Genomic DNA, 15,409 nt, shown 5'->3' on the forward strand with positions numbered 1-15,409 from the left:
TCTGTTTCCCATGGTTAGTGTTAAGCTTTAAATAGCCTAACCTTTTACCCAAAAATAGACTAAAAAAAACAAAACAAAACAAAAAAAACTAAAACTAAAACTTAATTTTGGTAGTGTTTATTGCAAACAGTTAAGCCCCTATTGTAAATGGGCTTCCATCTCCACAAACTTGACTCTTATTTGGGCCTCTTCTCATTCAGACGACGTACCTCCAGAAAGTTACATACTATAACTTTAATAAATAGCCGGTTGTTATAGTAGAACTGTCTGTCGAATGTAGTGAGTGATTTATGGAGAGGTAGTAGCCCTGTCACTAGCTGAGATTTGCCCTTTGCGGCGGTTGCGTGGACGTGTGAGTGGTTGTCAAACGTTAAGCGTGCACCAGGGACCGGTTTGTGATTGGTCAGTCTCATCTCTTCGTTGAACCAATCACACACCCGAGGGGAGCAGCACGCGCCCCACCTTGTTTCGATCACGTGACCTGCGCTTGGGGAAGATGGTGGAAGTTTCTTCTTCCTTGATCAGAAACCCCGACAGAAACCAAAACATCCCGTAGACATAGGGCTGGGAGTGTAGCGCAGTGTGACCAGCTTCTCTTCAGACCCGGGTAAGCAGACGAATACCACGATTACCTCTTTACTAGTTTACGATCAGCCGCTGGACTTTGGGGTTTCCCACCAGCCATGATGATGACACAAGCTAACATGCTAACCGTTAGCCGCAGTGGTCTGGCAAAGCTGTCAACACGCTCCCAGCTGACATTCAACACGTACTCTGCAACTTCTTCAACCAGGTCGCTCTCGTCAAACTACACGCTTTGACCTATTACGGAGATTTATGCTGTTTGTCTAATGTGGCTGGCCAACTGCTCTTGGTTGGATTAAATTATGTAATCTTATACTCTCTGTTAGCTTAGCATTTCCAGAAAGGTACTGTAGGTAGCTGTTGATGCTTCACGATAATATAAATACTTCGCATAGTTGAATGTGCTCAGAGCAACACGGTTTAGTAATATCATTCTAAGATTTTCTGTTTGATGTTAAATCTTTAAGTGCATCATCTTGCCACACTCCCAAGGCCATTCATAAAGTCATTCTGTCCACCGCTTTCAGTGAGTTAGGCTGTAATAAATTATCAAGTCTATCCACTGATAAAACATGACCATTGTGTCTGTACTTTGTAAAATACAGTCATTGCATTCACTGTTGCCAGAGATGGAAAATAAGAGCAAGGGCAGTATAATCAGTAAAGATTTCCTGATTAGTGGCTACATCTAAAAAGTTATTCAGCTCTCTATTCAGATCATGTTTGAGTCATTCTTGAGCTGTTTAATATTCACTAAAGACCATCATCCTAAACACAGGGTTTGCCCATGTGAGTCTGCAGAGTCAGCCCTTGTTATGAATAATTGACAGATACCAAAGCTTCAGTAGAAGTGAAAGTTTACCCAGAGCCCTTGACTTCCCCCAGCCCTGCCGTGTGCATCACAAATGAGGGGCTGACAAAGATGCATTATTCAGTGTAACACAGCGTGACGCCATTCTAAACTTCTCACGTGACTGGTCTCTTTTGTTTTTAGCTTTAATTATGTGGATACATCAACCAACCACCTACCTCTCAGTCTGCAGGGTAATGACAACCTAAGGAAAATGTGTGTCTATGCCTCCCTGTTCCAAATAATGGGACACATTTTGCACATCAAAACCTTATCTCTTATTTGTTAACCTCTCTACTTTACATCATTAAAAGAGACTCAATAAATTAAAGGATTGGAGGCTACCGTACCCAGCATTACCTCTGTCTTTCATTAAAACTCACAATTTGATCATAATGTACTTGAATGAATCTTTACAATAGCTTGATAGTAGATGCTATTTTTACAGTGAGTGACCCAAGTCCTCTTTGTGCAAGTAAGTCCTTTAATGGCTGAAAGTTGAGGTAGGCAGATTATTAAAATATGTATAATATTGTGAATGTTGTTTTGAACATATGCACCATTTGAATATTGAGCATGTTCCAGTGATATTTTAACTTTTACTTTTGAATTTCTGAATATTGCTAAACTCAGCTCAGTTTGTCTTTCTTGTTAGACTTGTAGACTAAGAGGTGTGGAAAGCTGTGCCCCACTATATGATCCTTATATTGATTTACTTCAGATAGAGTTGCCGCTTGTGCTGTTTGAACTATAGAAGACACAGGCCAATAATTCGTATAATGTCTTACAGATTAATACTCCAGCCCTATGTCATGGCCGGGGGAACCACCAAACCACCAGGGACATCCAATGGTTACCCTCTGAAAGCACAACTGCAAATCATTGGTAACAAAGCAACAGCTTTTTTAAAAATAGTTTTTCAATAACTTTTCAATGTATTTGTCAGTACATGTTTATTAGACATTTTCTTATGCATTTTTTAGTGTTGTCAGCAAAACTAAAAGAAAACAAGAAGAACTGGTTTGGGCCCAGTCCGTATGTAGAGGTGACAGTGGATGGACAATCCAAGAAGACTGAGAAATGTACCAACACGCACAGCCCCAAATGGAAGCACCCACTCACTGTGTAAGTCTAATGCTACCAACATTTGCCAATAATGCATTAGTCTTTATCATGCTTTCCCAGATGCTCAATATTGCTCAACAATTTCATGTATTATTCATTCACTTTATATTCATGGGTTTTAGTTTCCTATTATATAGGCACCCTTTTTGATAACTTTTTGGTGGAATAGATATATTTAAGACTGAAGTGTCACTGTTGATCTACATGTGCCCCCTTTGACCTCTCACTCACCCAATTCTAATGGAAATGAAACTTTAGGACTTTGTGGGGAAACACAAACCACTGTTGCCTAAGTGATGACTTAGTTTTCTGCTATCATTTAGTTCTTGTCAGCCTGTTGTGCTGTTCTTGGCCTGATAGTCCAGAGGCCAGACAAAAAGTTGGCACCACTCTGGTGGCAAGGACTATCAGTGATTTTTTTCAAAAGGTCCATGTCCAAGCTTTATATTTTGGTGTGACAGACTTTTCTGAGTTTCAGCAGTATCACAGAATCAAATCAAATGTTTACTATACTACCGAAAATATTATTGTGTGGAACAATTATTAAGTTCAGAAGGCTCCTGAAACCATTAGGCTCCTGAAATCATAGACATACATAGACATCTTATTGCTAGTTTCAGAGTTAAAAGCAGTAAATTGGTAAAAAAAAAAAATATATATATATATATGTATATGTATGTATATATATATATATATATATATATATATATATATATATATGTATATGTATATGTATATGTATATGTATATGTATATGTATATGTATATGTATATGTATATGTATATGTATATATATATGTATATGTATATGTGGCTTGTGTGGGAGGTTCAGCGTTACCGGCTAGATATAGTCGGCTTCACCTCCACACACAGCTTGGGCTCTGGGTGTCCATCGGTGCACGTGGCACCAGGACACTCTAGGTCGGAGGTCGATGATCGACTTTGTTGTCGTGTCATCTGACCTCCGACCGCGTGTCTTGGACATTCGGGTGAAGAGAGGGGCTGAGCTGTCAACTGATCACCACCTGGTGGTGAGTTGGATCCGCTGGCGGAGGAGGAAGCCGGACAGACCTGGCAGGCCCAAGCGCATCGTGAGGGTCTGCTGGGAACGTCTAGTGGAGCCCTCTGTCAGAGGGGTCTTCAACTCCCACCTCCGGTAGAGCTTCTCCTTGATCCCGGGGGAGGCTGGGGACATGGACTCTGAGTGGGCCATGTTCTCCACCTCTATTGTCGATGCGGCTACTCGTAGTTGTGGTCGTAAGGTCTGCGGTGCTTGTCGCGACGGCAATCCCCGAACCCGGTGGTGGACACCGGAAGTAAGGGATGCCGTCAAGCTGAAGAAGGAGTCCTATCGAGCCTTGTTGGCTCGTGGGACTCCTGAGGCAGCTGATGAGTACCGGCGGGCCAAGCGTGCCGTGGCTCGTGCAGTCACAGAGGCAAGAACTCGGGGTTGGGAGGAGTTCGGGGAGGCCATGGAGGAGGACTATCGGACGGCCTCAAAGAAATTCTGGCAAACCATCCGACGCCTCAGGAGGGGGAAGCAGTGCTTGACCAACACTGTTTACAGTGGGGGTGAAGAGCTGCTGACCTCGACTGGGGATGTTGTCGGGCGGTGGAAGGAATACTTTGAGGATCTCCTCAATCCCACTATCACGTCTTCCGAGGAGGAAGCAGAAACTGGGGACCCGGAGGCGGACTCGTCCATCACCCTGGCTGAAGTCACTGAGGTGGGTGGCAAGGCTCCGGGGGTGGATGAGATCCGTCCTGAGTACCTCAAGTCTCTGGATGTGGTGGGGCTATCTTGGCTGACACGTCTCTACAACATCGCGTGGCGGTCGGGGACAGTACCTGTGGAATGGCAGACCGGGGTGGTGGTCCCTCTGTATAACAAGGGGGACCGGAGGGTGTGTTCCAATTACAGGGGAATCACACTCCTCAGCCTTCCCGGTAAGGTCTATTCCAGGGTACTGGAGAGGAGAATCCGATAGTCGAACCTCGGATTCAGGAGGAGCAGTGTGGTTTTCTTCCTGGTCGCGGAACACTGGACCAGCTCTATACTCTCCATCGGGTCCTTGAGGGTTCATGGGAGTTTGCCCAACCAGTCCACATGTGTTTTGTGGATCTGGAGAAGGCATTCAACCGTGTCTCTCGCGGTGTCCTTTGGGGGGGTGCTCTGGGAGTATGGGGTCCGGGGCTCTTTGATAAGGGCTGTCCGGTCCCTGTATGACCGGAGCAGGAGCTGTGTTCGCATTGCCGGCAGTAAGTCAGACCTGTTCCAGGTGCATGTTGGACTCCACCAGGGCTGCCCTTTGTCACCAGTTCTGTTCATTATATTTATGGACAGAATTTCAAGGCGCAGCCAGGGGCCGGAGGGGGTCTGGTTTGGGAACCACAGGATTTCATCTGCAGATGATGTTGTCCTGATGGCTTCTTCGAGCCAGGACCTGCAGCAGGCACTGGGGCGGTTTGCAGCCGAGTGTGAAGCGGATGGGATGAGAATCAGCTCCTCCAAATCCGAGGCAATGGTTCTCGACCGGAAAAAGGTGGTTTGCCCTCTCTGGGTGGGTGGTGAGTCTCTGCCTCAAGTGGAGGAGTTCAGGTATCTGTCAAAGTAGAGGCCTGCCTCACATCTTCAGGAAGACTGTTCCAAGTTTTAGCTGCATAAAACTGAAACGCTGATTCCCCATGTTTAGTCCTGACTCGGGGCACCAGCAGGAGGCTGCAGGAGGCTAATAGGGTTTCCTTTCACTTTTCCTTTGGCAGAGTACCGGTAGTCACTACTGATGAAACATGATGAATCACATGCCGCCTATAAATACATTGAACTAAAAAAGGACTTGAAAACTAGCTATATATTGTTAGTATCTATTAGCTGTGTTGCAAATGACAAATTACTATGAGATATTTTTTATTCTATTGTGTTCAGACCTGCTCCAGTCTTAGTCATCTAAATGTACTGTCTATCACTCCTGTGTTCACACTCTACACACACTGACACTGCTATTACCTCAGAGCATCTTGGCTTTAACAAAGGGTTTGACTGCCACTGAAATGATAGGCTTGTACTCTGAAACCTGTTATCAAACTTGGACATGCTTTAATAAAGGGGTTTAGCAGAAGACCGCTACCATTTGGAAATGGGTAACATCTTCTTTGTTGTTCACAAGTTAAGTGCTGTGCAAACATATTATATACTAACATATTATATAGCCACTAGAACTCTAAAGAAGTATGTGTTTGTGTAGTCTTGAAAATGTTCATTTTTATAAGTTATAATAGAGTTGGGTAGGGCTGTAGTCGACTAAATAAATTCTTGGTTGACTAAAGACAATGGCGATCGATTAGTCGACTAAAAAGGGGCGAGGCTATCGCATATCTCTATGTATCTGACCAAGACTGCACTCACAAGAGTACACCTGCATGGAAATTTATGCAAAAAAAAAAAACTAGGAAAGAATGTATTTATATAAAAACAGATTAAACTTTAATCTTGAGTTGAATTTGCCTTTTTACAAATAAATACCAAATACTTCTCCTTTCTGCTGTTGTCCCATCTAAATAAAATGATTAGTCATCTAAAACAAGTTTTGCTCAACTAAGGCACCATCAACCGATTAATTGACTAAATGACTAAAGGTCTATAGCCCTAGAGTTGGGAGATATCAAATAGTGAAAAATATTACAGAATGGTTTTGGAGATCTGCAGAATTTGAATATTGATTAATCATATCTATTCTATTATAAAAATATTTTTAAAAGGTTGTAAAGAAAGCTGAATGAAAAAAAGAACGAGTATAATCTTCCAAACAAAAGTAGAAATATATCTTTGCTTCTATGATTAATTTGATCGTCCATTCTTGTTTGTTTTTTATTGACACATTTGAACACATTAATGATAGATTATCTGTATATTGTGTTTGTGTAAACAAAATAAAATATTTAGAGGTGAGCAATAAATATGTCATTTTTAAGGAACAACTGCTCTACTTTCGAGCAAATTCCTTGAGTGCACTGAAAACCAAAATTTCTACTGTGCAACTTTTTCTCCCACCTGCTGCATGTGTAATTCTAACCCTGTGTACACACTGACCTTCTTAAAATAGCTGTGATCTATAGTTTCTGCTGCACCCAGGGGGACTCTCATCTCATTATATAAGCAGTGTTTACTATTGGAGGTAATGGGAGAGCACACATGCCTGCTGGCATGGAAATGCCAAGATGATCCCTAAATAGCTTTTGGTCCAAATTTAGTTCAAATTCCTCCCATCTGTTGCTTTAGAAAGTGTGTTCGTATGGAGCTCTATATTTATTCATGCATTGTTGACAATATCCAAATAATAGATTGTGTTAATGTGAATTTACATCATTCAAGAATACTTATAGTTTAAAATTGAGCTGAAGGTCAGAATTCTGTGGTAGAATATGTTTTTAAGTCAGATTGTAGTTGTTTGATCGGATTAATCTATGATTTATAACTCTTACTGGGTTGATCCACATGAATTAAAGACTGTGACAAAGTTCAGCGCCTTATCTGCTAGTAAAATAAACAAAAGTAAAAAAAAAAAAAAAGAATAAAAATTATTTTGGGAGAATTTTTGAAAGAAATATTCAAAGAGTTATATAGGCCTCTGCCCTCCATCTGAGATGATTATCATGAAATTCTATACTGTAAACACAACCTTTGAATAGATGTGATGATATTCAATATGGGTGTAGTAACACAAACTGTAAACTGATCAAGTGTATGTTTTGTTGGACAGGATTGTGACCCCCTTCAGCAAATTGGTCTTCCGTGTGTGGAGCCACCAGACCCTTAAGTCAGATGTTTTACTGGGCATGGCCACTCTGGACGTCAGCGACACCCTTAAGAAGAATGACATGAAAAGTCAGTGTTTGCACAAAATGCATTACATAATTGTGTCATGAGTCTATAAGAGAGGAACAGCTCTAAATGACATGTCTCTAATGTCTCATACTGTTTCCTTGTGTTGTTGCAGTCTCTGAGGTGGTGCAGACGTTACAGCTGTGCACAGACCGGGAGCAGACTGATGTGGTGGGCGACCTGTCCGTTTGTCTGGATGGAATGACTGTGGACCCGGAGATGTTTGCCAATGCAGAGGCTGCTCAACACAGTCAGTTTAACACTTATACTTTTATTATTAAATCTGATTCTGATTCTGTCAGATTCTGCAAATTTGTGTAATGGACTGTACAGAACATTACATAGGATTGGTCAGTATCAATATGGCAATGTGTATTGGAGCACACATTGCCATATTGACTTGCTCAGATAAGATCAATAGGAGATGAACAGCATTGCAGTAGTGGGGATTTTTTTTTCTTGTATTGTAGGTGTGAACATTTAAGCTATAGATATTTATTTATTATTTTATTAGTTAGCATATCTATGCCTAATAATGTAAAAATTGTGTTTTATTATTGTTTCTACTTTATTGTATTTATTGTACCTCATGATTTGTTTAGTCTTGGTCATATGATCCTCATATGATTTCTGTGATGGTGGACTTATAAAAATGTGTTGCTGTGACAGGCCTACTCGTAAATAGAGAATATACATATTAAGGGTCATATTATTTGAGTTATTTTATTTTATTTGGATTATTCTCAAGATTGACAAATGTAACTTTCAAAATGTTGAAACCTACTTGACTTGCCACTAATTACATATATAACAGGTACGGCCAACGGGGAATCGCCAAGTCAACCTAATGGAGATCCTGTTATAAGGTAATTTCTTATTTTTCATCTTCATCTTGTTCCATCATGTTAACTTTTTTATCTTAAATTTCTTTCTTTCTCTTCCTCTAGGCATAGTCGGGACAACTCTCCAGCTGTAGATGGTCTAGAACACAGGGGTTCACCCGGAGGCAGGAGGCTGACCAACAACACAGGTTCTCCCTCACCAAGCACGAGACCAGTGAGACCCCCAAGACCTTCTAGACCTCCTCCCCCTACTCCTCGACGACCTAGTTCATCACCAGGTATTTTGAAACCTATTACAATACAATTATATTTCACCATTTGGTAGCCACATGCCTGGAATCATGTATTTCTTAATTGCCTTTCCAGCATTATCTTCTAACGGCCCCACGTCTGCAGACAACAGTAATGGTCAATCAGGATGTGATACTCCAGTTAGGACACCAGCCTCTGCTGAGTCCACAGCATCAGAGGCCAGTCCATCCCCTGGTCCAGAGGGGAGCTCCACGACAGCCTCCTCCACTCCAGGTTCTACAGCCACCCGACAGCCCACCAGCACTGCCACCACCTCAGTCAGTCCAAGAGTACCCGCCATCAACACTGGACCTCTCCCACCTGGGTAAATCTCTACTCAAGCGTGGGGTTCAATAAATGGGTTAGGCTATTATGATCTCATGACCGAGTGAGAGGGCTGAAGTTTAACCATTCAGATAGGAGTGAATGAAAAGGTTGCATTTTCATTCTTCCTGCCTACAACAGTTACTTCCTGTATATGGGCTGAACAATGTTATGTTCTTCTGGGGGCTGCAAACAAATTTTCTTTATGAACATCATCAATTCAGATACTGCACTGTAACAGAGAACAGACTATTTTATGTTTATTGACACTTATTAGGCAAATTGTATTCTGCCTGTGAATGAACGAAATATTTTTTCTTTTTAAGATGGGAGCAGAGGGTGGATCAGAATGGCAGGATTTATTTTGTCGATCATGTGGAGAAGAGAACAACGTGGGAACGCCCTGAACCACTGCCCCCTGGGTAAAATCGTTCTTTTCGACTTCTGTTCTTAGAGCCTCTGTTAGAAGTGTCTAATCTCTTTCAGTATTGGGTTTGTGCCGACTATAGACTCATTAATATTTCTCTGGCATCTTTTGTGCATAGCTGGGAGCGCAGATTGGACCCTATGGGCCGTGTGTACTTTGTGGACCATATATCCAGAACCACCACGTGGCAGAGGCCCACTATGGAGACCATGCGCAACTATGAGCAGTGGCAGCAGCAGCGCAGCCAGCTCCAGGGAGCCATGCAGCAGTTCAACCAAAGGTTCATGCTCGGGGTAAGACGCTCACCTCTATTCTACACATACACCGAGTCTGTTCTTGCGTAGAACTGAGTATATTCTCTGCTCCAGACACAAGATCCAGCTTCACAGGAGTTTGATCCTCTTGGTCCACTGCCACCTGGATGGGGTGAGTTTTCTCAAAATTGTTCTATCTTTTCCAGTATTTCAAGGTTGAACCTTGAGCCATAGTGTACATTACCATCACCACTAACATTTGTGATCAAATTCGCTTCTGTATCTGTCCTCTCTTAACATATCAATTAGCATGTTGCCCTCATGTCGAAACAGTCTATTATATAATTACCAAACCTAAACTGCATATCTGATGTATCTGCTTTCCACATGTTTTCAGAAAAAAGAACTGACTCAAATGGCAGAGTGTATTTTGTTCATCATCCTACTCGCTCAACACAATGGGAGGATCCTCGAACTCAGGGGTTAGCAGAGCATTCTTTTACTTTACCCTCTAACCAGCCTCAAACTAATTCACTTTTATCGATTTTTTACTTTCTTCTTAGGTTGTTGAATGAGAAGCCGCTTCCAGAGGGTTGGGAGATGAGATTCACTGTAGATGGGATCCCATACTTTGTGGACCATAACAGAAGAACAACTACCTACATTGATCCACGCACTGGAAAGTCTTCACTGTATGTACTATTTTGCTGACAGCTATTCATGTTAGTTTATTTAAAGAAACTTAATCTGAACCATCTGTGAGTCACAGGGAGTTTTCCTTTAGTAGACAGCAAGACGTTGTGTGCCATTATGACTAGCAGTTTAAATAGTCTCACCTATATTTATTATTCAGTTACAACACTTAGCATAAAGAAAATGCTATTAAGCACACACCTTAGCACATTGTTTAGCACTGAGTAAAAAACGGTTTCATTGTGAAGAATGGAAAGTATTGAGATACTTCTGAGTAATTTGTTTAAGAGAAAAAGTAACATTTTGTGTTTTTTATTCACACAATGCTAAACATATGTAAATTTGATATATCAACAGTGAAAATGGACCTCAGATCACATATGTCAGAGATTTCAAAGCCAAAGTGCAGTGCTTCAGAGCCTGGTGCCAGGTATGTGTTACTCTACATGATGATAATGATGGCTAATAATTGGTAATGTTAATTAATATTATAATGACTCCTTACTCGTGATTATATAATTTATTTATATTTTGTTTTCATAGCAATTGTCAATGTCTCAACACATAAAAATCACTGTGAGCAGAAAAACATTGTTTGAGGACTCCTTCCAGCAGGTAAGCATAATACTTTTACCCTTACACTTTATATTATGTACATTTGTGTACATTTGAATATTAAATTTGAATCCCCATCTAGATAATGAGCTTTAATGCTCAGGATCTGCGGAGAAGATTGTGGATCATCTTTCCTGGAGAAGAAGGCCTCGACTATGGGGGAGTCGCCAGGCAAGTATCTTTTTTTCTAAGTTTGAACTTAAATTCTAAAAAATTACTTAATTTTTTTTTCTTCAGGGAGTGGTTCTTCCTCCTGTCCCACGAGGTTTTGAACCCCATGTACTGCCTGTTTGAATATGCTGGGAAAGAGAACTACTGTCTGCAGATCAACCCTGCTTCCTACATCAACCCTGACCACCTCAAGTACTTCAAATTCATTGGACGCTTCATTGCTATGGTTTGTACTTTTATCATAGCCTGATAACATAAAAAAAAACAACAACAATTTATTTCAGCAATTTTGTGTTTGTCCTTTAGGCTCTTTTCCATGGAAAGTTCATTGACACTGGTTTCTCGCTGCCTTTTTACAAACGTATCCTGAACAAGCCTTTGACCCTCAAAGACCTGGAGTCTATAGATCCTGAATTCTACAACTCCCTAATATGGATCAAGTGAGTAACCAGTCTTATATCTGTACCATAAAACAGCACATCTCCCCCCAGAAATCCTATTAAGTATATTGATTTTTGTTGTTTAATTTCTATCAGGGACAACAACATTGAGGAATGCGGCCTCGAGATGTTTTTCTCTGTTGATAAAGAGATTCTTGGAGAGATTACGACTCACGAGCTCAAACCTGGAGGAGGAGACATCCAGGTCACAGAGGAAAACAAAGAGGAATATGTCAGGTGTTGTTTTATTTTTTTCACATTTTGTCTAAGCTACTGACCACATCACCTTAGAGACCATGTTATTTTAAATCAGCTAATGTGCTTTGTCTTGTCACAGATTGGTGGCAGAATGGAGGTTGTCGAGGGGGGTGGAGGAGCAGACCCAGTCGTTCTTTGAAGGTTTCAACGAGGTCCTCCCTCAGCAGTATCTGCAGTATTTTGATGCCAAAGAGCTGGAGGTATGGTTGAAGAAAGATACGTCACAGATGTTCAGAAAGATGTGTAACAAATCTAATTCCACTTTGTAGGTAATGCTGTGTGGGATGCAGGAGATTGATCTGGGAGACTGGCAGAGGAACACAATATACAGACATTACGCCCGCAGCAGCAAACAGATTGTCTGGTTCTGGCAGGTCAGGCAGCAATCGCCTTTTTATTTAATTATCATGACATTATGACATTATGTTGTGGGGTCTTATTCTTTTACTATTAACTTATCAATTATTCTTGGTTTGTTGTTACTGCACATTTTGGCTGAAGTAAACTAAACCACTACACTATTTTTGTATGTGTAGTTTGTGAAAGAGATGGACAATGAGAAGAGAATGAGGCTGCTTCAGTTTGTAACTGGAACTTGTCGTTTGCCTGTGGGAGGATTCGCTGACCTCATGGGTAATTTCTGCTTTTATCGCCAATTGACTTGTGTTTTATTAATACTGTTTATTGACTGATTGCTTGTTTCTGTTTTCTAGGGAGTAATGGCCCTCAGAAATTTTGTATTGAAAAGGTTGGAAAAGAAAACTGGCTTCCCAGGAGTCACACATGGTGAGTCACCTCCTGAATCAGATTGATGTTAGTCTATTCATTTTATTTATTTTAATGTAGTTGATTTATCTTGATATATTTTTGATATAGCAATCTTGGAAGTGACACAGGTTTTGGTGACAGTCTCAGTTATCTGCAGTTGTTTCACATGTTATTGTTTATCTGTTTTGCACACTGCAGACACTGTACTACTAAGCTATATTAAAGCAACTATTATAACTTATCAGATAGGAGATGTTGGAGGGCATTATATATGCACAAATCACTAGTCTCTACTTTTCTTGCTATGTACAGATAAAAGAGGCATGATTTTTGCTCTAACTTTCAACTATAAAAGTAAAATATAACAAATAGATAATTATTTTACATTTTGTTCATTGTAAACTGCAATATTTATCCAAGCCAACTCAATAATAGAAACTGGTCAGTTGACTTCCTTTTCAAAACTGAGAAACCCTGCCTCTTTATAGTGGCATTTCACCACAGTAAGAAGCAGATTTTCATGACTGTTTTTCCTTTTAATTATAAATCGAAATATAAGTAGTCCATAAGTAGAGAAGATCATTCATATTTAGTCTTTGAAATTGTTTTGCACTGACTTGTTTATATTTAACTTAACCCTTTTCTCTTGTAGCTTCAACAGACTGGACCTGCCTCCATACAAGAGTTATGAACAGCTCAAAGAGAAACTGATGTTTGCCATTGAGGAGACAGAGGGTTTCGGACAAGAGTGAGCTGTGAAGCCCAAGTCATCACTGGTGTTGAAATCAAGGATCCTCTTGTATGGAACAACAGAGAGTCCAGCAGCCTGTTGAACTGTGGTCTACCACTACACACTGTGCTTCAGCAGGCCCCAGTGTCTGAATGGTACCAGAAAATATTTTTATTATTGAAACCAAAAACACAGAAGATTCTCCTGTCTCTCCGAATGAGCACCAAAATATGCATGAGACCCAAACCTCACCCTAAAATCTCACTTGGATGATAATGCATAATAATAACTCTTCTGGCAAAATGCAGTTAAGCTTTATTAAAGAGGATTTAAATTTTTAATAAACACTAAAGTATATGTTGTAAGCTTTATTTTGCACACATGTAATTCAGTTCAATTGAATTGTTCGAATGAGCATATAGAAAAAAAAATGAATACAGGGAAAAAATAAATGCATAAAAATAACAGTAGATTAGCAGTTATCTACTAGCTAAACGGTTTGTGGCTCAAATCTTGCTCACCCTGCTCATGGGTTTCTGTTATGTTTTGAATGGTGAAAAGGCCTCAAAATGTCACATATATCATATTTTGATTATTAATTGCTTTGGCAACATCTCTAATTTTTCATCATCAAGCCATTATCTGCAGTTGTAGAACTTGGCTACATCTGTGGTTAAAGAAAATCTCCTTTGTATTTGTAATGTCTGCCCCTTTTACCACGATGTTAACGTTAAAATATGAATCCAACTGCTTTCAATCAAATACATCCTTGTTAACATTGCTCCACTGTACACTGAATTTTATCTCAAGACGTAAACAATGCTAATCAAATGGTTAGCCTTCAGATAATTACTAACAGTTCTTATCATTTTGGTGCTTGACATGAATTGGAGACTATAGCGTAACAGATGAATGGAGAAAGAGCCCTGTGTTCCTGGTTCGATAGTATTTAATCTGTGAATCACTTCTTGATTGTGAAAAGTGTTGTAAACTTCACTTATTTATAGACTTTAACTGACCCTAGTTTTATAGGGACAGAGTTGTGCGCCGATACTGAATTCTAGGATTGGGAATTGGGTTTGGGAGAATAGTGTATTTTAATATTCATCTCACCTTAACTATGTGGTGTTGCTTGAAAACTAATAATGAAAAGATAATGGAAGACCTGAAAAACTGTTAATGTTCACCCAAGGATCATGAAATAGAACAGGATTAGTGTTATAATTGAGTCGGTTAGTTCTGCCAAATGGAAAGTCATGAAAATCAGTTGCAATGCAGTAAATATGAAGAAGTAAAAGTGCAATAAGACATTTTGTTTGCATTTTCATACATACTATCATCAGTAATTATGTACACTCCACATGGAAAATAGAAAATATAGCTAAATTATGTCTAATTCAATCAATGAACATACCATTTTATTTAAAGTGTTCTTTCTGGATACAGCTAGTGCCATTCCAGTCTATTTATAGATCATGCAGTTACCTGTGGTAGCACTGTAGGGAAAATATAATGGCCTGTAATACATTTGAGCAAAATCAGTATTCATCTGTAAGTGTTATTTAATGTATTATGAGGCTAACCAGCCTTTGTCTGTGGTCAGGAATTGACTTGTTTATTTTTCACGATTCTTGGGTGAAAAGATGCCTTGTGTTGATATGAAACTGCAGCAGTGTGGAGAAAACTGGAGAAGAGAAGCTGTTTGTTGATGTGACATTAAAAAAACAACTGACTAATTAAAGAAAACCTAATGAATGTACCACTATAATAGACTAATGCCTACGTCTTCACTTCTGTGTTGTTTTAATCTTAAACTGGGTCGATCTTCAGATCACAGGGACGACATAAGCAATTCTGTACATAGTGGTTTGGACAGATCCAAAAATTCTGTCACTCTCCTGTACATGAAACACTGTAAATGGTGTCAATAACAGATTTTCTTTTGTAAAAGAAAAGTTTTAATAAGAGGTTTATGATGACTCTATTTTTTTCTTTTCCCTGTTCATTTCGGTTGTACATGAAAGATGTGTGTAATATAAAATGTCACATTAATAAATGAAGTAAATACTTCCGCATACATGATTACTGTCAGGGGTTTACTAATTGCTCTTTAGTAAATTTAGATCTAGACAGCCAAACCCCCCAGATTCTAAT

At 39.9% G+C, this 15,409-nt stretch overlaps 1 protein-coding gene across 1 annotated transcript; it reads left to right on the plus strand.

The window, feature by feature from the left end:
• The first annotated feature begins 455 nt into the window (after positions 1-455).
• On the plus strand, positions 456-15,337 carry itchb (itchy E3 ubiquitin protein ligase b). Its single transcript, XM_055222875.1, has 24 exons — positions 456-607; positions 2,226-2,320; positions 2,419-2,560; positions 7,321-7,445; positions 7,558-7,692; positions 8,257-8,308; positions 8,390-8,562; positions 8,651-8,900; positions 9,226-9,321; positions 9,445-9,619; positions 9,695-9,752; positions 9,978-10,062; positions 10,144-10,272; positions 10,631-10,703; positions 10,817-10,888; positions 10,971-11,063; positions 11,130-11,285; positions 11,366-11,499; positions 11,596-11,736; positions 11,837-11,957; positions 12,027-12,131; positions 12,294-12,390; positions 12,471-12,543; positions 13,178-15,337. Exons 2-24 carry the CDS (start codon positions 2,248-2,250, stop codon positions 13,275-13,277), a joined length of 2,658 nt encoding a protein of 885 aa, XP_055078850.1. The 5' UTR covers positions 456-607; positions 2,226-2,247; the 3' UTR covers positions 13,278-15,337.
• Positions 15,338-15,409: the final 72 nt, after the last annotated feature.

Source organism: Periophthalmus magnuspinnatus, chromosome 7 (genome assembly GCF_009829125.3).
Source record: "Periophthalmus magnuspinnatus isolate fPerMag1 chromosome 7, fPerMag1.2.pri, whole genome shotgun sequence".
NCBI lineage: Eukaryota > Metazoa > Chordata > Actinopteri > Gobiiformes > Gobiidae > Periophthalmus > Periophthalmus magnuspinnatus.

Excerpts from the sequence above, each read along its gene's own strand:
- itchb (XM_055222875.1), top strand. The coding sequence starts at position 2,248 with ATGGCCGGGGGAACCACCAAACCACCAGGGACATCCAATGGTTACCCT. Across the intron at positions 8,901-9,225 it reads ACTGGACCTCTCCCACCTGG|ATGGGAGCAGAGGGTGGATC; the intron begins GTAAATCTCTAC and ends TTTCTTTTTAAG. Across the intron at positions 9,322-9,444 it reads CCTGAACCACTGCCCCCTGG|CTGGGAGCGCAGATTGGACC; the intron begins GTAAAATCGTTC and ends TTTTGTGCATAG.